The 22,496-nt window shown below is 51.6% G+C and overlaps 3 protein-coding genes and 1 pseudogene across 9 annotated transcripts; 2 read left to right on the plus strand and 2 right to left on the minus strand.

Annotated features, from left to right (window-relative positions):
* The first annotated feature begins 1,943 nt into the window (after nucleotides 1-1,943).
* On the plus strand, nucleotides 1,944-8,595 carry LOC141935085 (uncharacterized; annotated as a pseudogene).
* On the minus strand, nucleotides 8,596-15,723 carry DDX25 (DEAD-box helicase 25). Of its 4 annotated transcripts, none has more exons than XR_012632278.1 (12): nucleotides 15,477-15,720; nucleotides 15,332-15,388; nucleotides 14,329-14,464; nucleotides 14,146-14,238; nucleotides 13,829-13,931; nucleotides 12,997-13,111; nucleotides 12,446-12,623; nucleotides 11,851-12,088; nucleotides 10,499-10,661; nucleotides 10,144-10,332; nucleotides 9,227-9,856; nucleotides 8,596-8,908 (listed from the first exon to the last, which is right to left on the minus strand). XR_012632278.1 is itself a non-coding variant. In XM_074894790.1 (11 exons), exons 1-11 carry the CDS (start codon nucleotides 15,655-15,657, stop codon nucleotides 8,847-8,849), a joined length of 1,518 nt encoding a protein of 505 aa, XP_074750891.1. In that variant the 5' UTR covers nucleotides 15,658-15,723; the 3' UTR covers nucleotides 8,596-8,846. The 4 variants fall into 4 exon arrangements, 1 of the variants encoding a protein (XP_074750891.1); XR_012632277.1 differs by having other exon boundaries at nucleotides 15,332-15,391; XR_012632279.1 differs by lacking the exon at nucleotides 15,332-15,388.
* PUS3 (pseudouridine synthase 3) lies at nucleotides 15,703-22,207 on the plus strand. Of its 2 annotated transcripts, none has more exons than XM_074894792.1 (5): nucleotides 15,703-15,764; nucleotides 18,968-19,401; nucleotides 20,537-21,102; nucleotides 21,468-21,658; nucleotides 21,782-22,207. In XM_074894792.1, the coding sequence occupies exons 2-5, from the start codon at nucleotides 19,015-19,017 to the stop codon at nucleotides 22,093-22,095; spliced, it is 1,458 nt and encodes a 485-aa protein (XP_074750893.1). In that variant the 5' UTR covers nucleotides 15,703-15,764; nucleotides 18,968-19,014; the 3' UTR covers nucleotides 22,096-22,207. The 2 variants fall into 2 exon arrangements, with proteins under 2 accessions (XP_074750893.1, XP_074750892.1); XM_074894791.1 differs by lacking the exon at nucleotides 15,703-15,764 and adding an exon at nucleotides 17,433-17,558.
* Nucleotides 16,444-22,489, minus strand: HYLS1 (HYLS1 centriolar and ciliogenesis associated). Of its 3 annotated transcripts, XM_074894793.1 has the most exons (3): nucleotides 22,432-22,463; nucleotides 19,237-19,434; nucleotides 16,444-17,820 (listed from the first exon to the last, which is right to left on the minus strand). In XM_074894793.1, the coding sequence occupies exon 3, from the start codon at nucleotides 17,794-17,796 to the stop codon at nucleotides 16,981-16,983; it is 816 nt and encodes a 271-aa protein (XP_074750894.1). In that variant the 5' UTR covers nucleotides 17,797-17,820; nucleotides 19,237-19,434; nucleotides 22,432-22,463; the 3' UTR covers nucleotides 16,444-16,980. The 3 variants fall into 3 exon arrangements, with proteins under 3 accessions (XP_074750894.1, XP_074750896.1, XP_074750897.1); XM_074894795.1 differs by lacking the exon at nucleotides 19,237-19,434 and having other exon boundaries at nucleotides 22,432-22,489; XM_074894796.1 differs by lacking the exons at nucleotides 19,237-19,434; nucleotides 22,432-22,463 and adding an exon at nucleotides 18,295-18,960.
* Between the last annotated feature and the right edge of the window lie 7 nt (nucleotides 22,490-22,496).

Here is a 22,496-nt window from a genome sequence, read left to right on the forward strand (position 1 = left end):
GTTCCAAAAGTTTTTTCTGAGATGTTTCTGGCAGAAAGGCCACCCGCCGCTGCTGCCTGCAGACCAGCAGCGGATTTTTGGGCCAGTTACCGGATTTTGCCTGTTTTGTGACCTCTCCGAGCACACCTAGACCCATTTTTGGGGTGTGTTACCTCATGTTAAACCCCTCGGGGGTTCCCTCAGGCTCTGAAAACCTCGGAGATACACCCAGGAACAAAAGCAACAACAATAACCGCTGGGGCTGAGGGTTCCCCCTCGCTGCCTCCTAAAACATCGTAAGAAAACCAAACAGCTTGAGGAAACGTGAACTGGGAGATTTTCCCCTGGAACTTTTCCTCTTGTTTTCAACCAAAACTGCGATCTGGGAGAGCAAATCCCCACTCCTCACTCAGTTTTCAAGCTTCTCAAGCTCGTCCATGTTGTCTGGGTCCAGCTGCTTGATCTTGGTCTCTGAGGGAAAAAAAAAAACCAAACAACAAAAAACCTGTCAGTGTTTGGCACAATCGGGGTGAAAACCAAACCCAGGCACCCCACGAGCTGGTGTTTGCGCCGTCTGCGTGCGGGTTAGGAAGCAGTTTACAAGTACCTGCCAAGGAAAGCGTGTCCTTGGGAATTGTGTTTGTGTATGAAACTGTGTCCTTGGGAATTGTGTTTGTGTATGAAACTGTGTCCTTGGGAATTGAATATGAGTAAGTTCTATATAAGATGTGTGATTTTAGTGCTTGGTGCGCGCTGTTGGTGAGAACACTCCCCTGCGCGCCCGGCCGTCAATAAAGAAGTGTCTGCTTATCTGCATCAAATTGGTGTTGATAAGTCCTTTATTCCGGGTTTTCGGTAACAGTTTCTGGTGACCCAGATGGGACCTCGCTGAGAGAGACCGGAGGAATCGGGGACCTGATCGGTTCCAGCCGGCACCGAGGATTTCTCGGGGATACCCATCAATCCCCGATCCGTAAGGCTCCTCGTGACGTTCCCTGGATTTTGGCAAGACACTTCTTTTTGTATTAGGGGTGGGTTAGAGTCTCACCCTGCAAAGTGGGTTAGAGTCCCACACAGCGGGTTACAGTCCCACACAGCGGGTTACAGTCCCACTGTATAAGCCTGCCTGTCAGACGCGGCGAAAGCTGCGCAGGTTGGGCTGGAGGATCCTCGTGTATTGGAAGCCTGGGCGTCTGCCCGTAAGACATAAGCGAAAGCTATTGCAGGGTTGGACAATTGTGGGTTGGGAAACAAGAGAACCCATGTGCTATAGCGTTCTCAAAGGAAGTGTCTCTAACAAGAAGTTAGAAGTTTTACATGTGTTATATTGTAAAATTGTTTATTTTTTTGTAGAGTATTGTATAAGAATGTAAGAATTGTATAATGTTGTGTTATATACCTTTGTATACAGTAACAGTTGTGGAAAGGTGTGAGTGTGAGTGTGTTTGTAAGTGTGAGACGTGCAATTGAGCACGAAGCGAGTGCGGAGTTCGGATCCGCGGTTCTGTTACTCCGCGAGGGGTGCAGCCGGAGAAGAACGAAGCGACAGATTGGAGTGATTGATTGTGTATTGTACTGCAAAGTGATTTATTATGGCATCTAAGCTGACTCATTTGTTTAAAAGTAAAAGCATGGGTAATCTGGCTGCAGATGGCAAAGTTCCGAAAACTTCTCCGCTAGGATGTTTGTTAGCACATTGGGGAGATTTGCATGATGATTTGTGAAAGAGTCAGATGATTGAATATTGCAATCAGTGGTGGCCTCTGTATATTTTGGAAGATCAGGAAAAATGACCTATGAATGGGACACTGAATTATAACACCATTCTGCAGTTAATGCTGTTCTGTAGAAGGGCAGGGAAATGGAGTGAAGTGCCATATGTTGATTTATTTTTCTATTTAAGACAGAGGAAAGATTGGCAGAAGGAATGTAAGTTGATTAGTAGGGATAATTTAGTAATGGCTATGACTTCTGACGATAAAAAGGTGAAAAAGTGTTGTACAACATGTGAGTCGGGAAAAGATTGTTTAAAGAAAAGAATTGCTTCTGCTGAAAAGGATGAAGGGCCAGAATTAGATATATCCCCTCCGCGGAGAGAAAGGCATCGGGGGCGAGAATATAGGGAACATGTAGAGGAACCAGAGAGCAGTGGAAGAGAGGATGTGGAGGAAGGGCCGCCTGAGATTGTAATTCATACTCCTGTCTCCCGAAGAACTCGGCAGCAGGTGCAAACAATAGCTCCTCTACGGCAGGGCGTGGGTAGTGATGGGCCAGTGGATGTGAAAGTGCCTTTTTCAGTTACGGATTTGATGGCTTGGAAGCAGGCAGCAGGTATATAGAGAGAAGATCTGAAAGAGTAGGCAGAGTGGTAGATGCTATAATCAGAACACAGAATCCGGACTGGAGTGATTTACAGGTGATCTTGGATAATTTACTGGATGATCCAGAAAAGCAGATGGCATTAAAGACTGGCAAAGCACAGGCAGGAGTGGCTGTATTGAGTGGGACAACAGGGGGAACAGTAGAGCAGAATTTTCCATCTGGGCATCCGCAGTGGGATCCAAATAATGTGGAGCACAGAGAAAGACTGAATTGATACCAGAAATGGATTTTGTATGGAGTTAAACATGCCATGCCTAAGTCTCTGAATTGGTCTAAATTATATGAGGTGAGACAAGATAAGAATGAATCTCCCTCAGCGTTTCTGGAGAGATTGAAGGAAGCAGCCCGAAAATATACTGACTTAAGAGTAGAAACAGAGGCGGCTCAGATACAATTGGCTTTGATTTTTATGGGACAATCGGCACCAGATATAAGAAAGAAACTCCAGAAACTTGAAGGAGAGGATTCAAGGAGTTTGAATAAAATGCTAGAAGCAGCGTGGAAAGTATATAACAACAGGGAAAAAGAGGAAAGGAAGACCAGAGAAAGTAGATTGTTGGCTGTAATGACAGGGACAGCAGGCAGAGGAAGGGGCAGAGGACGAGGAGCTGGTGGAAGGGGAGGATTTATGAATTATGGTAATCAAAACTTTAATACCCCCTTAGGAGTGAATCAGTGTGCCTTTTGTAAACAAGAAGGGCATTGGAAGAGAGACTGCCCAAGAAACGGGAATGCTCAGCAAGAAATAGCCAAATTGATGGTTTTAGATGACTGAAGGGGACTGGAGGGGAACCCAGCTGAGCCTCTGGTTGTAATTAAGCTGGGAGAAAAAGAAGTTAAATTTTTAGTGGATACGGGAGCAACGTTTTCGGTATTGAATACTTGTAAAGGAAAAATTGGAACAAAAACAGCAAACATAATAGGAGCAACAGGGAAGGAGGAAAATAGGCCATTCCTGCAACCCCTGGATTTAAAATTGGGAAATAAAATAATTACACATGTATTTTTGTATGTACCAGAGTGTCCGATACCCTTGTTAGGAAGGGATTTGTTATCCAAATGAAATGCACAGGTTGTTTTTGAGGAAGGAGAACTTTTCTTGAAAATACCTGAATCAAAACCAGGAGAAATCCTGATGATACAGGAAAAAGTGAAAGAGCAGGAAATTCCACCAGAGGTGGATTCTGCAGTGATTCCTACAGCATGGGAAACAGATATTCCTGGCAAATCAAAATTGGCAGAGCCTGTGAAAATAGATTTAAAAGAAGGTGCAGGGTCAGTAAAAATGAAGCAATATCCAATCAAACCAGAAGTTAGACAGGAGCTGAAGAAATTAATTGATAAATTTTTGGAGTACAAAATTTTAGGAGAGTGTGAATTTGAGTATAATACTCCTATTCTACCAGTCAGAAAACCCTCGGGTGAATATAGGTTAGTGCAAGACTTGAGAGCAGTAAATCAAGTAGTCAAGGACATATATCCTGTGGTGGCAAATCCTTAGACATTGTTAACAGCGTTAGAGGAGACTCATCAGTGGTTTACAGTGCTTGATTTAAAAGATGCTTTCTTTTGTATACCTTTGGAGAAGGAAAGCAGAAAATTGTTTGCTTTTGAGTGGGAAAATCCACAAACGGGACGAAAAAAGCAGTTGACGTGGACAAGACTACCCCAAGGATTTAAAAATAGCCCAACGATTTTTGGAAATCAGCTGGCAAGGGAGTTTGAAATCTGGAAACAGGATAAACCAAGGCCTGGACATTTGCTTTTACAATATGTGGATGACATACTGATTGCCACAGAAGAAAGATTTACCTGCATACAGGTAACAACAGACCTTTTAAATTTCCTGGGACTGAATGGGTACAAGGTATCTCGGAAGAAAGCCCAAATAGCCTGCCAGACTGTGATTTATCTGGGCTTTGAAATTTCAAAAGGGCAGCGACAATTAGGAAAAGATCGCAAAGAGACTATTTGTAGTATACCTGAGCCGAAAAATATCCATGAACTCAGAGCGTTCTTGGGAACGGCAGGGTGGTGTCGCCTTTGGATCATGAACCACGGTCTGATAGCTAAACCATTGTATGAGCCCAGGAAAACTCTCCTTTCGTATGGGGCCCACAACAGCAAAAGGCTTTTACAGAACTAAAACGCGCCTTAATGTCTGCACCTGCTTTAGGACTTCCGGATTTAACCAAAGATTTTCAGTTGTTTGTCCATGAGAGACAACGCCTGACTCAGCGGATAGGAAGCTGGAAACCACCGGTCGGATACTTCTCCAAACAACTGGACACAGTGAGTAAAGGGTGGCCGAACTGCCTTCGAGCAGTGGCTGCAACAGTGATGCTCATACAAGAAGCTCGGAAGTTGACTTTGGGAAGAACAATAACAGTCTATGTCCCACACGTGGTGATAACTGTTTCAGAACAAAAGGGGGGACATTGGCTGTCTCCGAGCCGAATGATGAAGTACCAGGTAATACTGACTGAACAAGATGATGTGATTCTAAAAACAACTAACCTGGTAAATCCTGCAGTGTTTTTAAGTCCCACACAGGAAGAAGGACAACTGGAACATGACTGCCTGGCTACCATTGAGTATGTTTATTCCAGCCGAGACGGTTTGAAGGACGTACCATTGGAGCGACCAGACTGGGAACTGTATACAGATGGCAGCAGCTTTATGGAGCGAGGGGTCCGATACGCTGGATATGTGGTAACAGCAGACACCACAGTTAGAGAAGCAAAGGCATTGACGGGTACCACATCAGCTCAGAAAGCAGAACTCATTGCTTTAATTCGAGCCTTAGAACTAAGTGAAAAGAAGAAAGTAAATATTTGGACAGACTCAAAGTATGCTTTTGGGGTAGTACATGTCCATGGAGCTTTGTGGAAAGAAAGAGGATTATTGTCCTCCCAGGGATCAAATATTAAACATCAAAATGAAATTTTACAATTGTTACAAGCAGTTCAAAAACCAGAGCAAGTAGCAATCGTGCACTGTAAAGGACATCAGATTGGGAACACAAAAGAAATTGTTGGAAATAATTTGGCTGACTGAATGGCAAAGAAAATAGCAAAGGAACGAGCATTCCAAATGGCATTAATTCCCTCCAAGACAGTCACCCTTGCTAGAGAAAAGCCAAAATATTCGAAGGAAGATGAGAAACTAGGTCAATTTTTGAATGCCAAGAAAAAATTTAGCTGGATGGTGGATAACTCCTCATGGATGAGTAATAGTTCCACCTTCATTAATGAGAGAAATAATGCAAACCAAACATCAAGAATGTCATTGGGGAGCAGAAGCTCTAGTAACATCTTTACAAAACCAAGTTCTATCAGTGAAAATGATGGACATGGCTAAATTAATAACTGCAAAATGTGAAGTATGTTTGAAAAATAACCCAGTGATCAAGAGAAGAGTTCAAATGGGCAGGTTAAGATCTGGTACAGAACCTGGAGATTATTGGCAAGTAGATTTTTCAGAATTACCTAGACAAAATGGGTATCGATACATCCTGGTGGGGGTTGATACTTTTACAGGATGGCCAGAAGCTTTTCCCTGCCGCACCACACAAGCAAAAGAAGTAGTAAAGTGGTTACTACGAGAAATAATTCCAAGGTCTGTAGTTCCTGTTGGAATTACCTCTGACAGAGGTCCACACTTTGTTGCAGAAGTAGTCCAAAATGTTAGCAAAATTTTGGGTATCACTTGGGACTTACATACTTCATGGAGACCACAATCCAGTGGGAAAGTAGAAAGAATGAATCAAACTTTAAAGAGACAAATAAGCAAAATCTGTCAAGAAACTAATTTAAAATGGCCTCAAGCGCTTCCACTGGCATTGTTACGACTTAGAGTACAACCACAGAGTGGAACCTCCGTCAGTCCTTATGAATTATTGTGTGGGAAGCCTTATGAATCCCCAGAACCAAATCCAAACGTGCATGTGAAAGGGAAACGAGATGTGTATAACTATTTACTTTCCTTAGGAAAAACTTTGACTGCAATCCGGAGCGCAGTAGTGTGGAACAGACCATTATCCCTTGAAAACCCTGTGCGTGACTTTCAACCAGGAGACTGTGTCTATGTGAAGACGTGGACTTCCGAACCTCTGCAAGAACGCTGGAAGGGACCTTTCCAGATACTGTTACCCACCTTTACGGCTATCAAGATTGCAGAATCAGATGCTTGGATACACCATACCCGGGTGAAGAAGGCGCCCACTCCATGGCAGATTATCAGCCGTGACCCAAAGACTTATTTCTATCAGTTTGTGATTATTCTCTTTGTGTTAACTAAGCAGGTGACACTGGCGTGGACTGATTTGGTGGTGACAAACAAAAGACGAGACACAGAACAATTGATTAACATTCCCAAAGAAATGTCTGAAGAAAATTTGATGTTAGGATTGATTAAGGGATTTGCCAATTTGCAGAATGTTACACAGATTACTGCTTGTTTGCCAATACCAAGAGCAGTAGGTGAATCTATTCCTCGGGAAATTTCAACTGTGAATTTGACCAACCTGGAACATAAGAACTCCTCGGTGTTTTACTTGGGACGGTGCTTGGATTAAAGATGCACTCGCAGTTCTTCCTTCAGTAGTAGATAAAAGTACTACACAAACAGAAAAGGAACGTGTAGTACCACGGTGGAAGTGTGAAAAGGTGTATGAGTGCAGCAACGCAGACTCAATAACTCAGAGAATTCCTCCCTTAGCAGCTGCTCTGAAGTTTGGTTGTTACTGTCGAGGTTTTCACAATAACCTCACTTTGACAAGTGTATTTACACCCAGGAGAGGACACCTTTTTAGTTGTGAGAAATCTACCATTCAGAGTCCAGGACATTTAGTTTGGGCATTGAGTGATGGAACCTGGACAACTCACTTACCAGCAGACGGTAAGGTGAAACAAGTCACTTCAGGCCTGCCAACGTTGTGTCCAATTTGGAAGAAATGGCCGTTCAAAGGACCCTCAGAAGATTTAAGATCAAAACGAACCAAGAGATCTGAGACAGATGATGACACATGGAATGAACCATCAACAGGAGTGAAAATTGGCTGGGCCTTAGAGTCCCTTTTGAACCCAATAGCTTCATATAGAAACAGGGAATGGCTCTATCAGTTAACAGGACAAGTAGAAAAATTGGCCAACGTCACAAGGAAAGGATTTAAAGAATTAAACATTCAATTACAGGCAACTTCCCGAATGACCCTTCAGAATAGGATGGCATTGGCCATGCTTCTGCTAAAGGAGCGTGCGGATGTCTCAAGGATAGCCCAGCTCATTGCTGCATTCATATTCCTAATGTCACTCAGCATGTAGAGCGTGATTTAGATCTCTCAGGCAAAATTAAAAAAGAAACAATTCGAGAAAATATGTCCGAAGATTGGTTGGGAAAGATTTTTAGTGGGTTAGGATAGAACCTGAGCTCTTGGCTGAAATCCCTGATCAAGACCTTGTTTTTGCTGTTAATTGTCTTTGTGATGATCATCTTAATTTATACCTGTCTTAAAAGACAGTTTACTAATAGACTCGCAACACACCGAAGGATTATGAAAAAAGTACCACATATGCCACCTGGATACAGTCCACCACCAAAATATGGTGAAACAAATCCTAACTTTGAAAATGAAAATGAATAAAATGTGAAAGTATTGAAATAGTTTCCAACCCTTTCAAAGGGGGGAAATGTTATCGATTTACCAATAAGTAGAAGAAATTGTGTTTGATTTAATAGAAATATAAAATCATAAGAAATAGTTAGTAAAATTTTTACTTGTTGTGGTTTGAATTAGCAACCGATTGCTGTTTTAAAATCCCCTATACAGCCCCATACCAAGGCCGAAGAGATTGGTCATAATCATTTAGTAGGAATGTTTGGGACCTAGGTAACCAAATACAAACTGATCTGTAAGGTGATTTATAATATATATATACAGGACCAGGAGAATACAAGTAGTTGTCAAAGTTTAGGATTAATAGGAACTGGGGGAAACAACCGTAACAGCTTACAAGTACCTGCCAAGGAAACCGTGTCCTTGGGAATTGTGTTTGTGTATGAAACTGTGTCCTTGGGAATTGTGTTTGTGTATGAAACTGTGTCCTTGGGAATTGAATATGAGTAAGTTCTATATAAGATGTGTGATTTTAGTGCTTGGTGCGCGCTGTTGGTGAGAACACTCCCCTGCGCGCCCGGCCGTCAATAAAGAAGTGTCTGCTTATCTGCATCAAATTGGTGTTGATAAGTCCTTTATTCCGGGTTTTCGGTAACACCTCAGGCTATGAAAACCTCGGGGATACACCCAGGAACAAAAGCAACAACAATAACCGCTGGGGCTGAGGGTTCCCCCTCGCTGCCTCCTAAAACATCGTAAGAAAACCAAACAGCTTGAGGAAACGTGAACTGGGAGATTTTCCCCCGGAACTTTTCCTCTTGTTTTCAACCAAAACTGCGATCTGGGAGAGCGAATCCCCACTCCTCACTCAGTTTTCAAGCTTCTCGAGCTCGTCCATGTTGTCTGGGTCCAGCTGCTTGATCTTGGTCTCTGAGGGAAAAAAAAAAACCAAACAACAAAAAACCTGTCAGTGTTTGGCACAATCGGGGTGAAAACCAAACCCAGGCACCCCACGAGCTGGTGTTTGCGCCGTCTGCGTGCGGGTTAGGAAGCTCCCCGAAGCGCTCGGTGTAGTATTTCCCGTTTGTGGCCTTCAAGCGATAGAAAAATAAACTTGGAGGAAGCAAAGTGTGAAGTGGAAGAAGGGCAGCGGCCGAGAGAAAGCTGCTGAGAAAGCAAGAGGCGGCCCAAGCGCGAAGCAACGCGTCGGGTTCAGCCTCCGGCCACGCTCCCGCTCTCTGCTCCCACCTCCACAGCGACGCCAGAGGGGGAAGTTCCTTCATCCTGGCCCCGGCCCTCGAATCACAACGTGAAGAAGGAAAAAGGTTGGGTGGCTGGGAGTTCATCCGCTCGGATTTTCATCCCTTGGGAATCCCACACTGGGCTCCTCCGGCTAATTCTGGCCGTGGCTGCGGTCAGACTCATCCACCTCGTGGTTACTCGAGCTGCTCATCCGTTGTCTGACGCTTCTGCCGCTCGGAAAAAAAATTAAAAACTCTTCACCGGACTATCTGGCTCGGGAATCTCTTCCGGGTGTCTCCCACTGGCTCATCTGCTGTTTAAATTTAAAGGACAAGCTGCCAGCACAGTTCAGCAGCTCCGAGGACGAAGCTGAGGTTTTCTGCACGCTGAAGGGTTTCGATAACCGTCTTTTCCCTTAAAAAAATCACAGGGAAAATGGGCACCGGGATTTGAAAAGCCACCGGTGCAGTGATGGCCTCTTGCAAATTCCGTGGAAATCCTCTTGATGTCTGTGAGTGACGAGTGATTTGCAGTCAGGAAAGGTTTCAGCTGCTGGCTTTTCTCCCCCAGCCAGGGCTAAGCTGGGGTACCAGCACCCCCGGCCCGGGATTTGCAGGGTAAAGGCAGATAAAACGCCTGAAGGAGGGAAAAAAAAAGAGGTACTGAGGCACCCTGGGTACCTGAAATGTCCCTTGCAAGTCACGCACCACCTCCTCGGCTGTTTCTCTGAAAATCTGGCTGGTAGGGGCAAAAAACCCAAAACATCCTAAAAGGGCCGAAAGCTGCATCTGATACACCGACGGGATGAGCCCCGGGGAGAGGAGCAGCTCAACAAGGTCCATTTGCAGATGGGAGATGAAGCAGAGGGGCATCACCAGTCCCAAACCCACCTCCCGGCGAGGCGTCGACGCGTGGATACTCACGGAAATGCTCCTCTATCATCCGCACGAGCTCCACGTTCTGACTTTCCACCATGCTGAAGGCGATGCCCTTCTTCCCAAAGCGTCCCGTTCGCCCGATGCGGTGGAGGTAGGTCTCGAAATCCGGCTGCTTGTTCTGCCCAGTGGGGAGGGTGAAGTTCACCACAATGGTGACCTGCTGCACGTCGATCCCTGGGAAAAAAAGTAAATAAAATGGAGAGAAAGGGGCTGCGGAAAGGCACCGCAAGTCGGGGAGGACGCGTCGCTCGAGCCCACGCTGCCACCAGAAGAACCGGTGGCGAGGAAGCGCGTTTCACGCCCTCGGAAGGGCGAGGGGCGTTGGATCGTTCGGGGGTACCTCTGGCGCAGACGTTGGTGGCGATGAGGACCTTCTCCTTCCCGTCGCGGAAGCGCTGGATGACGCTGGCCCGCTGGGCTACCGTCAGCTCCGCCGTCAGGATGGCGACCTGGTGCCCGTCTTGGCGCATCTCCATCGACAGCCAGTCTGCGCTCCTCCGAGTCTGGGGGAGAGGCGGGATGAGGTTTTATTTCCCCCCCTCCTCCTTTTGAGGGAGCTCGTGGTGCTTGTTAACACCCCAAAATAATCCCCGAATCATCTGGGTTGGAAAAGCCCTTGAAGCTCCTCCAGTCCAACCATGAACCTCCCCCTGACCGTTCCCAACTCCACCAGATCCCTCAGCGCTGGGTCAACCCGACTCTTCAACCCCTCCAGGGATGGGGACTCCCCCCCTGCCCTGGGCAGCCCATTCCAACGCCCAACAGCCCCTTCTGCAAAGAAATCCTTCCTAAGAGCCAGTCTGACCCTGCCCTGGCGCAGCTTGAGGCCATTCCCTCTTGGCCTGGCGCTGGTTCCTTGGCTCAAGAGACTCCTCCCCCCTCTCTGCACCCTCCTTTCAGGGAGTTGCAGAGGGCCAGGAGGTCTCCCCTCAGCCTCCTCTTCTCCAGACTAAACCCCCCCAGTTCCCTCAGCCGCTCCCCATCAGACCTGTGCTCCAGACCCTGCACCAGCTCCGTTGCCCTTCTCTGGACACGCTCGAGTCATTCAATGGCCTTTTTGGAGTGAGGTTTTGTCCAAAACTGAACCCACTCATCGAGGGGCGGCCTCACCAGCGCCAAGTACAGGGGTCAGATCCCTTCCCTGTCCCTGCTGGCCACGCTAGTGCTGCTACAAGCCAGGATGCCATTGGCCTTCTTGGCCACCTGGGCACACTGCTGGCTCCTATTCAGCCGGCTGCCAATCAACCCCCCTAGCTCCCTCTCTGACTGGCAGCTCTCCAGCCACTCCTCCCCGAGCCTGTAGCCCTGCTGGGGGTTGTTGTGGCCCAAGGGCAGCACCCGGCATTTGGCCTTAGTGAAACTCCCCCAGTTGGCCTCAGCCCATCGCTCCAGCCTGGCCAGGTCTCTCTGCAGAGCCTCCCTACCCTCGAGCAGATCAACACTCCCACCCCACTGGGTGTCATCTGCAAACTGACTGAGGGTGCACTCGATCCCCTCATCTAGATCATCAATGAAGATGTTAAACAGGAGTGGCCCCAAAACCAAGCCCTGGGGGACACCACTCGTGACCGGCTGCCAACTGGACTTAACCCCATTCACCACAACTCTTCAGGCCATCCAGCCACTTTTTTACCCAGCAAAACATAGGTATAAGGCAAAAACGATCTCCACGGGCAGGCCGGGGCGCTTCACCTGGCAGAAGATCATTGCCTGGCCGATGGTGATGCTGCCGTAGATGTTGCAGAGGGCTCTGTACTTCTCCTCCCTGCTCCTGCACATGAAGAAGTACTGCCGGATGTTGCTCAGGGTGAGCTCGTCCTTGCGCAGCTTTATCACGATGGGGTTGGAGATTATCCGCATGGCGAACGCCCGCACGGTTTCCTTGAAGGTGGCTGAGAACAGCAGCATCTGGCAGTCCTTGGGTAAAGCCCTGGAGGGGAGAAAAAGGACTCGTCAGCCCAGGAGAGCAGCCTGGTGCCCAGATGTGCTCACTGGAAGAAAAAAAAATTTTAAAAAGCTGATTTTGTGTCGCCTAACGGCTCGAAGGAAAGGTAAGCGAGGTAAAAGTCTTCCTGTGTGTCTCACGGACGCGGTTTTACAGCAGGCTGGACCCCTGGCCTAAGCAGGTCAGAGCCTGCTGAGGTGCAAAAGCCAATTCTCACCACAGCAAGCCCCTGCGACATCACAGGGGTGCAGATTCACCTCGTTCGGCGACCGATTCCCTCAAAACCAAGCAAAAAGGGGGAAAAAACGGGGAAGCAGGATGCCAGCCCTCAGGAATCCTCACCTCTGAATGCGTATGCTTTGAGAGGAGAAGCCCTGAGTGTCAATCATGATGTCGGCTTCATCCAGCACGAACAACTTGATCTTCTTCACGTCTATGAGTCTGTATTTGAAGCACCAGTCCAGCATCGTCCCCGGCGTCCCGATGACGATCTGCTCCTCCAGCCTAGTGCCCTGCCGAACTGCGAGAGGGGAAACTGCACCCCAGTGCCCCCAAACACGATGGGTTTCTGTTGTTCGAGTGCATTTTTCCCCTCGGTTATCTCGGACTCCGCAAAGTGGAGCTTGAGATTAAAATTACAAAGAGGGCTGACGCTTCCCTACAGCCTCGGGGGGGTGGAAAGCAGCCCCACGTGGGAAGGGGGGAGTCTGGAAGCAGCCAGCGATTGTGAAGACGACTCCTTAGGTGGTGAGGGGAATACAGACGCTATTTTATTGGCCTTCCCAGGGGTCTGTGCGGCTCGTGGTAGCTCAAGGCTCTAAGAGAGGATCCCTGTAACCACTCAACGCTCCTGTGACGGCGCCGGTAGCTCTGCTCGGCAGGGCCGGACTCACCTCTGTTTCCCCGGACAGCGTACGTCACCTTGACATCAGCACAAAACCTCCCGATGGTCTCGATCACGCACCCGATCTGCAGGGCCAGCTCGTAGGTGGGAGCCAAGCAGAGGCACTTGGGGGGAGATAAAAGAGCTGTCAGAGGAGAAACGCCTCGATTAAAAGCCGAGGGTGCTGCCGGGATGGGATACACCGGGCAGGCAACAGGGTATTTCGAAGGGATGGAAAGAAAAGCAGAGGAAAATCCCACACCGCTAAACTCCCTCCGAAGCGCGGGGGGGTTTGGGTAGTCGGTCACATGTGGAGGTTAGAGAGCTGGGAACGCAGCACAGCTCGAGGGGTGGAGGCAGGAAGAAGTCGCTGTAGCTATTTTTGAGGGGGAAATGTGTCTCCCGAAGCACCGTGTGGCTCGTTTCTGCGCCCAGCTGTAAAGCGGCGGCTTAAATCGCCCCATAGGCTTGAGAGGAGGGACTTCAAACTGCAGTAACCTGGGCACAAAGCTGATTCTGTGCGTGGAGAGGTGACGGGGGCTCATGGGGGCGTTTAAACCACCAGAAAACCAGCAGTCTCTGCAGTCGCTTTTCAAAATTTAAATTCCAGGATAGCTAAAGCCTGGCTTAATCCGCTGCTAGCAAGTAAAAGTACCTCCCTTGAGCGGGCACCACGCTTTCTGTCCTACCTGCTGCTGCGATGGTACCTGGGGGTTTATCACCCCCCTCCAGCGGATAAAATCACCCAGAGACGGGGGCAAAAAACAGAGCTCTGCCCCCAGGCAGCATCTTGAGGGCGTGGGCAAACCCCTCCTGCATCAGCTTTCCCTTTCCTGCGTTACCTGCGGGTATTTCTCAGTGGCATTAACTCTGCTCAGCATCGCCAAGACAAAAGCTGCTGTTTTCCCTGTCCCTGACTGGCTCTGGGCAATCAGATTTTGGGGCCTGCAAGGCAAAGGCTGCTTAGTGGCACGAAAAGAGGGGGGGGGGGGGGGGGGGCATCCCCACACTGGGGATGCCTCAAGAGGCGGGGGAGGGGGGGGGGGGGGGCGTCCCCACACTGGGGACACCTCAAGAGACGGGGGAGGGGGGGGCGGGGGGCATCCCCACACTGGGGATGCCTCAAGGTGGGGGCTCACCCGCCTGGCTTTCTACTCACGGATATGCCAGCATGATCGGCAGAGCCATCTCCTGGATTTTGGATGGTCTGTTGAAGCCCATCATGTAAACCCCCTGCAACAGCTCCTTCTTCCTATTAAAAAGAAAAACAGCAGAAAGGGCCCGTTGGACAAACAGCGGTGGCTCTTGTTCTTTGCCGGGCTGGGGGCTGCTGGTGACTCACAGGGGCAGCTCTTCGAAGCTTTTGACAGAGAAGAGCGGGGAGCTGGGGTCCTGCTGCAGGATCTCCACGGAGTGGCTGGACTCCACGAGGGACGTGCGGATCAGCTTGTTGAGCAGCGAGACTTCCGCCAAGTCCACTGGAAAGGCAGAGACTCGTTTGAAAAAAACTGACTTTTTAATGAGAAGTCTCTCACAAAAGTCCCCACTTCCTGCAAATACGGGGGTCGCCGGCCATCCCCTCTCCCAGGGATCCCAGAGTCACTCATGTTGGAAAAGACCCTCGGGATCATCGAGTCCAACCCTCAGCCCGACTCTACAAAGTTCTCCCCTACCCCACATCCCCCCACAGCTCATCCAAACGGCCCTTAAACACACCCAGGGATGGGGACTCCACCCCCTCCCTGGGCAGCCTATTCCACTCTCTGACCACTCTTTCTGGGAAACATTTTTCCCTCATGTCCAGTCTGACCCTCCCCTGTTGCAGTTTAAAGCCGTTCCCTCTTGTTCTGTCACTAATCCCCTGTGAGAAGAGACCAGCACCAACCTCTCCACAACGTCCTTTCAGGGAGCTGTAGAGAGTGATGAGGTCTCCCCTCCCCTTCTCCTCCTCACACTGAACAGTCCCAGCTCCTTCAATCTCTCCTCACAGGATTTATTCTCCAGGCCCTTCCCCAGCTCGTTGCCCTCCTCTGCCCTCGCTCCAGCCCCTCGAGATCTCTCTGGGATTGAGGTGCCCAAAACTGGACACAACCCTCCAGGTGTGGCCTCACCAGTGCAGAGCACAGGGGGACTGTCACCTCCCTGCTTCTGCTGGCCACACTATTTCTAACACAAGCCAGGAGGCCGCTGGATGCCCGTCGGGATCCCGGACACCGCCAAGACCCGCAGGCGTTATGAGGAACGGCCGTGCCCCGCCACAGAAGCCCCCTCAGCCCCGCTCCCCGCCCCACTCCCCCGCCGGCCTCACGGGAAGGCCCCGAGCGCCCCGAGGCGCAGGGACCCACCTCTCTCCTCCTCCTCCCCCTCTCCCTCCTCGTCCTCGTCCTTCTCACTCCCGCGGCCTGCTGAGGGAGGAGAAACGGGGGCGGCCTGAGGCCGAGGCCTGGCCCGGGCGCCCTCCCCGAGGCGGGGGCCGAGGCTTCCCCTTACATCGGCGGCAGACGACGGGGTCGCGGCGGCGCGGCGGGGAGGGGGGAGAGGGGGCCGATGTGGGGCGGCGGAGAGAGGGGCGAGATGCGGGCAAGGGGACGAGGCCCCGGGGACCGCGGGAGAGGCCCGGCCCGGATCCCACCAGCCCCGGCCAACGGCCGCTGTCTCCCCCCTCCGCCATGGCGCCGGCAGCCCTCGCAGGCCCTAACGGCGGCAGCGCGCGGGGCGGGTGTTGGTGTAACCGGACGGGGCGGGCCCTTCCGGGGCACCGGAACCCGCGACCGGCAGGTATGGCAGGCCCGGGGGTGTGGGGAGGAGGAGCAGGGACCCCACAGGGTGCCGGCGCTGCCCCCGGAGGGGTTGGGGGGGTCCCGGGGGTGCTGGAGACGAGGGACCCCGTAGGGCGGGGAGGGGCTCCCGCCGCGGACGGGGACCCTGTAGGGTGCCAGCACTGGTCCCCGTCGGGTTTTTTTTGGGGGGGGGATGTCTGTGGGGTGCTGGAGGAGCCCGTAGGGAGGTGGCGCTGTCCCCCGTAGGTTTCGGGGGGTCCCCGGGGGCAAAGACCCCCCCTTATAGGTGGGTGGGGGGTCCGCAGGGTGCTGGAGAGCCAGGGACCCCCCGCCCACCCCGCAAGGTGTGCCAGAACCCCCCAGGGTGGGGTGACAGCGGGTCCCCAAGCTGGCGGGAAGCGTGTGTGTGTCCCCCAGCCCCCTTGTCCCCCCACACTGTCACCCCTGCGCTCCCGTCCAGAGCGGGTTTGGGGGGAGCCCGACTGGGGGGTCACCCGCTTCCCCTCCTGCCCCTTTCCCACCCATCCCAGCAAGGTTTCGGGGACCCTCTCCCCAGGGCCAAGGGGCCAGAGCCCCCCAACCTCTCACTGTGGCTTCGAGGCCTTTTCCTGCACAAGAACTGCCCAATCCCCTCAGTCCCTCCCCTTACCTGGGAAAAAATAACAATAACATTATCTTCACTTCATCCTAAAGCTCATTTATTTTAAAAATTGAGTGAAATAAGGGGAGCTGAGGGTTTGGATAGGTCTGGAACAACAGGCCTTGACAGAGGGATTGAGGCAACGTTTCTAATTAATACACAGAGCTATAACAAACCTTCCCACACGTTTTATTAAAGAAATATTGTCGAGATGCCAGAAATAAAACAGCGTTAAAAGCTCACACAACAATCCGGGGGCAATTACGTGGAGAAAAAAAAAAATTATAAAAATCACCAGGCTCGTTACATTCTTATTTCTGCTGTTATTTGAAAAGTCTCGCGGCCCGGGTGGTTTTTGGGTGCCTGCTCCCCATAACTCCTGGTTTTAACCCAGAAAGCAGCTCTGCACAACGCAGGAGGCAAGCGGGGGTGTTTCCTTTAACAATCCGAGGCGCTGGGGTCAAGTTTTCATACGAGAATTGAACCCACTGGCCCTGCAAAAAGGGGATTTCTCCAAATTAGAGGAGGAAAAGCACGCACGTGTGTGGTTAAAATGTTTGTTTTCCTTCAGGAACTAGGAGGAGGTGTTTTTTCGGGGGGGAAAGCCGTTGGCCAGGTCCCAGCGCACCTCCCAGCGCAGGGCAGCTCTCTTTTTTTCAGTCGGCACGGTGTAAGCGTTGGGGATGTGGAGGTGTTGCGGCTTGCTGGGCAGCTCGGGCTTGCAGAGCATCTGTTCCCGGATGCCCCAGCGCAGTTCTTGCCGTTGATCCTCCCCCGGGATTCGGAATTTCTCCCATTCTCGTTTATATGCAAAATATTTGGCCACTCGGTCGGTTTTTCTCCGGTTATGACCCAGCGGCTCAAACCGTGGAGGAATGAAGGACTTGGGTTGTCCCGCCGCGGCGACGTAGTGAGAAGCGGAGCAGCTCCGGCTCCTGAAATCCCCGAGGAGAAAGGGGGGACTGTCCCCACGGGGCCAGCGGTGAGGGGATTCATCGAGGGAGCTGCTGCTCGTCTCGATTTCCCCCTCGGAGATGCTGTCTTCCCGACTGGTCTGGAGCTGAAACATTTTCCGCCTCAGGCTGCAAACGTCGGCATCGCTCTCCGGCTCGCTGCTCACCGACTCGTCGGAGACCTCCACTCCTCCATCAGGTCTGCGCCTCAGCACCTTCCTTTTCATGACCAACCTCCTGGGTCCCCTCTGATCGTTGGAGAGCGTAGGAGGGGCTGGCTGCACCCCCGAAACGCGGGAGGCCTCAGCGTAGGGATCGTCGTGGGGACAGGCCGGCTCCTGGGCGCACAGCCGGCTCAGGGCCAGCGCGGCCGCCAGCTGCTCCTCATCCTCCGGAGCGGCCCATCCAAACCTCGCTGGTCCCGTCACCTCCTCCATGATTTCTGCCAAACTGGGTGGATTCTACCAAAAAAAAAAAAAAAATAACCCAGAGTTAATTTCTTGCAGCACGTTCGAGCTGGCTAAAGACATAAAGGGGGCTCTGACAATTTCTGGGGTTCACGGGTGTCGATCCAGGCTGTGGTGAATGGGATGGGATGGGGGGGTCTGGGAGCGCTGGCTGCGCTGCTAAACCTCCCGCCGCCAGCAGAAGGCTCCTTCCCTGCAGCAAAATGGAAATGCAGCACTGCTACAAAGCCTTGAAAGCCTCTAAAGTTATAATTAAATTATAATATATTATATATAATAATTGATATTATAATTAAATTATAAAACCCCTGAATTCCTGCTTAAAAACTACGCTAAACTTAATTATATGATCAATCAAATACTAGCGGGATGATGGACAAACACAGGGCAGATTCAGTTCGCTTCGTAAGCGCCAGGCGAAAGATATTAATGATTTTCCCCTTGTACCTATTTTTAAAAACACAATACCCAGTCACGATTTAATCTAGGGACATCCGAGAGGGTTTTTTCACTTCTGCAGAGGAGAAGGCTCAGGGCAGTGTGTCCAGCTGCTTGTTTAGATGTTGGCAACCACAGCCCAAAGGCTGTTTGAGTCTGGTTGTAGTAAACCTCAAGATCTGCGGCGCAAAGGGATCCAGAGGTGGTTTCCACTCGTGCCACAGGTTTGGGATATCCGTACGCCGCGAAAACGGGTTTGAAAAACGCGAGTTTTAACCGTGCCGTCACGAAATGTCGGAGCAGATGGCGCGGTGAGATGAGTGGCAGCCGTCAGCGGGCTGTCTGAAGTGTTGATGCTGGCTGAGCGCGGCGTGAAAATGGAAAGGGCTCGGCGTGGATAGCAAAAGGCTAGTCGGGAACGTGCTGCCGCCGCGCCTGGGCTGACGGAGCAGAGCCGATCGTGCGGCGGCGGCAGCAGCTGGGGGAAGAGGAGTGATTCAAAAGTGCCAAAAAAAGAGGCTTGAGTAAGATGAAGCTGTCCGAGCTAAGCCCCCTTGGTCCTTGCCGTGCTCTGCTAGGAACGCCAAGGGTTAAAAGAAAAAGAATTATTCCGCGGGTAACAATTATTTTACAGAGCAAGCCTCTAGGTGTAATAAAAACCACATAAAAATGCAAACCCTCTGATTTCCGTCTTCCTTTGCAGGCCCTGAGGAGCTACCAGCAACTAATTAAGGCTCCAAGACAGTGGCTATGTCGGAGAGGAGCACGGCTACCGATCAGGAGCGGCTCCTGAGGAGGGTGCAGGAGCTGGAAGAGGAGGTGAAGCAGCTGCAGGAGAAGCTCCGAGAGGACAAGGAGGGCGCTGGTAGAAAAGAGGCTCCTTCAGGCCCCGGAAAAGCCAAGAAACGCCACCAACGGCCCTTTGATTTTGGCGCCTACGGGCGCAGACACGTGGCGCTGAAGATCGCCTACCTGGGCTGGGGCTACCAGGGGTTTGCCAGCCAGGAGAACACCAGCAACACCATCGAGGAGAAACTCTTCGAAGCCTTGAAGAAGACACGGCTGGTGGACGACAGACAGACCTCCAACTACCACCGCTGCGGGCGGACGGACAAAGGAGTCAGTGCTTTTGGACAGGTCAGGATCCCCCCCCAAGACTTTCCCAGATTTCTGTGTGGGATGGAGAGGTGGTGGGATTACTCTTCTGCAGCCATGAGCCACGACAGCACAGGTTGGATTCATTTTGTACAAGCCATCGGCTTTTAAATCTGAAAATGAGCCTGGTGAGGGCGTCTTGCACACAGAACGATGATTTTAGACCCTCAAAGTGCTCATTAGCACTTATTTTTTCCCATATCTAGTTGGTTTTTTTTTCAGAGGCCTGTTTGGAAAGGATGAAATGTGTTTTAGGCTGCAGCTTCCCCAAAAGCTTAGCACTGCCAAAAAAGGGGAGATGCCCCTTCCTTGGCAGAGCCCCTCTCAGCTGATTTAACTGGCTAATCCCCCCCCCCCCCCAAAAAAAAATCCAAGAAATGGATAGCTTCCTGCAGAGCCAGGCAGCTGAATTCCTGCGCAGAAGGGTCTGAGGGGAGGCGCAGCGAGCGGAAGGGAGCGTGGGAGTGGGAGCTGGAGGGAGGGGAGCGAGCCGGCCCGCTCGGTGGGCACGGAGCCATCGGGCCGGCTGAGCCCTTCCCGCGCCGCGCCAGCTTCGCTGTCAGGCCAGTCTCTCCTTCCCTCCCTGCTCAGGAAGCGGAGCTGGCTTTGCTTTTGCCTCGCTGGGGTGGTTTTGGCTCAGATGGGCGATCTGTTCTCCTTCACAAGATGAGCCGCAGGAAATAAGGGATGCGGGCTGCCTTTTCTTGCACCGTTTAAAGTCCGCAGGCACCTGCGGTGTTAATTAACTTGTTCCCACACCAGGTTTCCCAGACAGCCAGGCTGTTACTGTGTTCAAGTCATCACCTCCAGAAAAAAAAAAAAAAAAGCACATTATATCCTAAAAACAGTGATTAAAGTTGAAGCCGTTTCGAGGCCGGGCTATGTAGGCAGTCTGCAACTTTCTCTGTTTTATTAAAGGAATCCGTAGCATCTGCTAGCAACCTTAGCAGAGGCACTTGCAGCTTTACCCGCAGGAAGGAGTGGTAAGATCGCCTGATTTAAGACACCTTCATCTGTAGGAGATCCTGAATTTATTTCACAGCGGTGTAGGAAGACTTGGCTTGACTCGCCGAGTATGCCCATCTGCGATCTAATCCTGGCTTTCCTCATTTTGCAGGTGATTTCCCTAGATCTCCGCTCGAACCTGTCAGAGGGGAAGAAGCTCAACGGCCACGAGGGTGACTCAGAAGGCAAAAGCGAGGGGGAGGAGGAGCTCCGCTACACCCATATTCTGAACAGGGTGCTCCCGCCTGACATCCGGGTGCTGGCCTGGGCCCCCGTGGAGCCCGATTTCAGCGCCCGGTTCAGCTGCCTCAAGAGGATTTATCGCTATTTCTTCCCCTGCGCTGACCTGGACGTGGCCCTGATGCACGCCGCAGCCCAGAGGTACGTGGGGACCCACGATTTCCGGAACCTGTGTAAAATGGACGTCGCCAACGGGGTGGTCAACTTCCAGAGGACGATCCTCAGCGCTGGAGTGATGTGGGTGGAGAGAGGAGGAGAAACCGGGCTGCAGGATCCCTTCCGTCTGTGCCAGTTTGAAGTGACAGGCCAGGCGTTCCTCTACCACCAAGTCCGCTGCATGATGGCGATCCTCTTCCTCATCGGCCAGAGGATGGAGAGCCCGGAGATCATCGACGAGCTGCTGGATGTGGAGAAGAACCCCCGAAAACCACAGTACAGGTACTGAGAGCTCGGGGGAAACCTCCTGGGCTGCTTCTCAAAGCGACGGCTGCGTGTGAAGTGCCGCTGGCAAGCCACTTCTCCGCCAGCCTGCGAAGCAGTCTCTCACAATATGGAAGCAAGCTGCCAGCGGCCTCTCTGGGAGGCACCCATAAGGATCTCATTTTTCTTGCTCTCAGACAAACTTGCGACGGCTTTAGCCCTTGGTATTTGGTTAAAACTAATTCAGTTTTTATCAGAAAAAGCAGTTTTATAAAAGACAGGGCTGGTTTTGGCAGAAAGGACAGGCCCGTGTGCTATTGCACAAGCCTTTTTTGTCACAGCATCCCTCCAGACAGGGTAACACCTTCTCTCCTTTTCCCTAGCATGGCAGTCGAGTTTCCCCTCGTCCTGTACGACTGCGAGTTCGAAAACCTTCAGTGGCTCTACGACCGAGAAGTGCAGGAGTTCAACGTCACCCACCTACAGCAGCTCTGGGCCAACCACGCAGTCAAAACTCAAGTGCTACATAACATGTTACGAGGGTTAGATGCTGCGCCCGTGGCTACTGGAAACAGTAAGGGATGGTTTTGTGGCAATATTGGAGTCACAGAGGGATGGGGGTAGCTGGTTTTTTAAAAAAAAAAAAAGGGGTAATGAGATTGTTCAAACCACTGGTGTTTTTTCAATTATATCGCAGGCCCAGGGAACAACACGACTGTCCTCTGGGGAGATATGAAGCCTCCACTCTGCAGCCAGGTCAGCGGCTTCGTCGAAGGTGTCAAAGCCCGCACCTACAAGCCTTTGCTGGCCCGCCCCAAGTGCGAGGGGCTGGAGGCCCGCATCCGCCACTTTGTGCGGAGGGGCCGCATTGAAACTCCCCCGGGCCTGGAGGTGGTGGGGAACAGAGAGGAGCAGCCCCCCGAGAGCAAGAGGAGCCACCGCAGCGATGCTCTGGGGAGCGGCGGTGCCACGGAGCAGCCTCCCAAGAGGGTCTGTGTGGACATCGAGTGATGGTGACGGGTCACCTCAGCAGAAGGGCAGCTTGCTGCTTTGACTTTTTGTTTTTTAAAATGAAGAATATGCAGTTTTCCAGTTCTATTTTTATAAATTTCCAGAAATCTTACGAAGTGCTGCTGTGTCCTGCTCTGGGGGGGATGGTGGGGCCTCAGCCCCCTCAGAGCCGCTCACCTCCATGGCAGGGGGGGGCGGGACAGGGGTCTGACTGGGGCTGCACTGGGCTGAGGCAGCGCCCGCCCACCCACCTGCTCGGCGTCCCCGCGGGGCCCACATGCCCCCCCCGGTACGTGACCGGCGCCCCCGGTACCCGCGCCGGGCCCGGCTACTCACGTCCTCCCGCCGCCACCGTCACCAGCCGCCAACCGTCGCCGGCGTTTAAACCGCCGGGCAGGGGC

The sequence above is a fragment of the Strix uralensis genome, chromosome 26 (assembly GCF_047716275.1).
Source record: "Strix uralensis isolate ZFMK-TIS-50842 chromosome 26, bStrUra1, whole genome shotgun sequence".
Taxonomy (NCBI): domain Eukaryota; kingdom Metazoa; phylum Chordata; class Aves; order Strigiformes; family Strigidae; genus Strix; species Strix uralensis.

Bases quoted from the DNA above. Each gene is read 5' to 3' on its own strand.
- DDX25 (XM_074894790.1), bottom strand. From the start codon at position 15,657: ATGGCGGAGGGGGGAGACAGCGGCCGTTGGCCGGGGCTGGTGGGATCC. The intron at 14,239-14,328 runs GTGAGTCACCAG...TCTTTTTAATAG, and splicing joins AGCTTCGAAGAGCTGCCCCT to GAAGAAGGAGCTGTTGCAGG. The intron at 12,624-12,996 runs GTGAGTCCGGCC...CCCCTCTCGCAG, and splicing joins CGCTGTCCGGGGAAACAGAG to TTCGGCAGGGCACTAGGCTG.
- HYLS1 (XM_074894795.1), bottom strand. From the start codon at position 17,796: ATGGAGGAGGTGACGGGACCAGCGAGGTTTGGATGGGCCGCTCCGGAG.
- PUS3 (XM_074894792.1), top strand. From the start codon at position 19,015: ATGTCGGAGAGGAGCACGGCTACCGATCAGGAGCGGCTCCTGAGGAGG. The intron at 21,103-21,467 runs GTACTGAGAGCT...CCTTTTCCCTAG, and splicing joins CCCCGAAAACCACAGTACAG to CATGGCAGTCGAGTTTCCCC. The intron at 21,659-21,781 runs GTAAGGGATGGT...ATTATATCGCAG, and splicing joins GCCCGTGGCTACTGGAAACA to GCCCAGGGAACAACACGACT.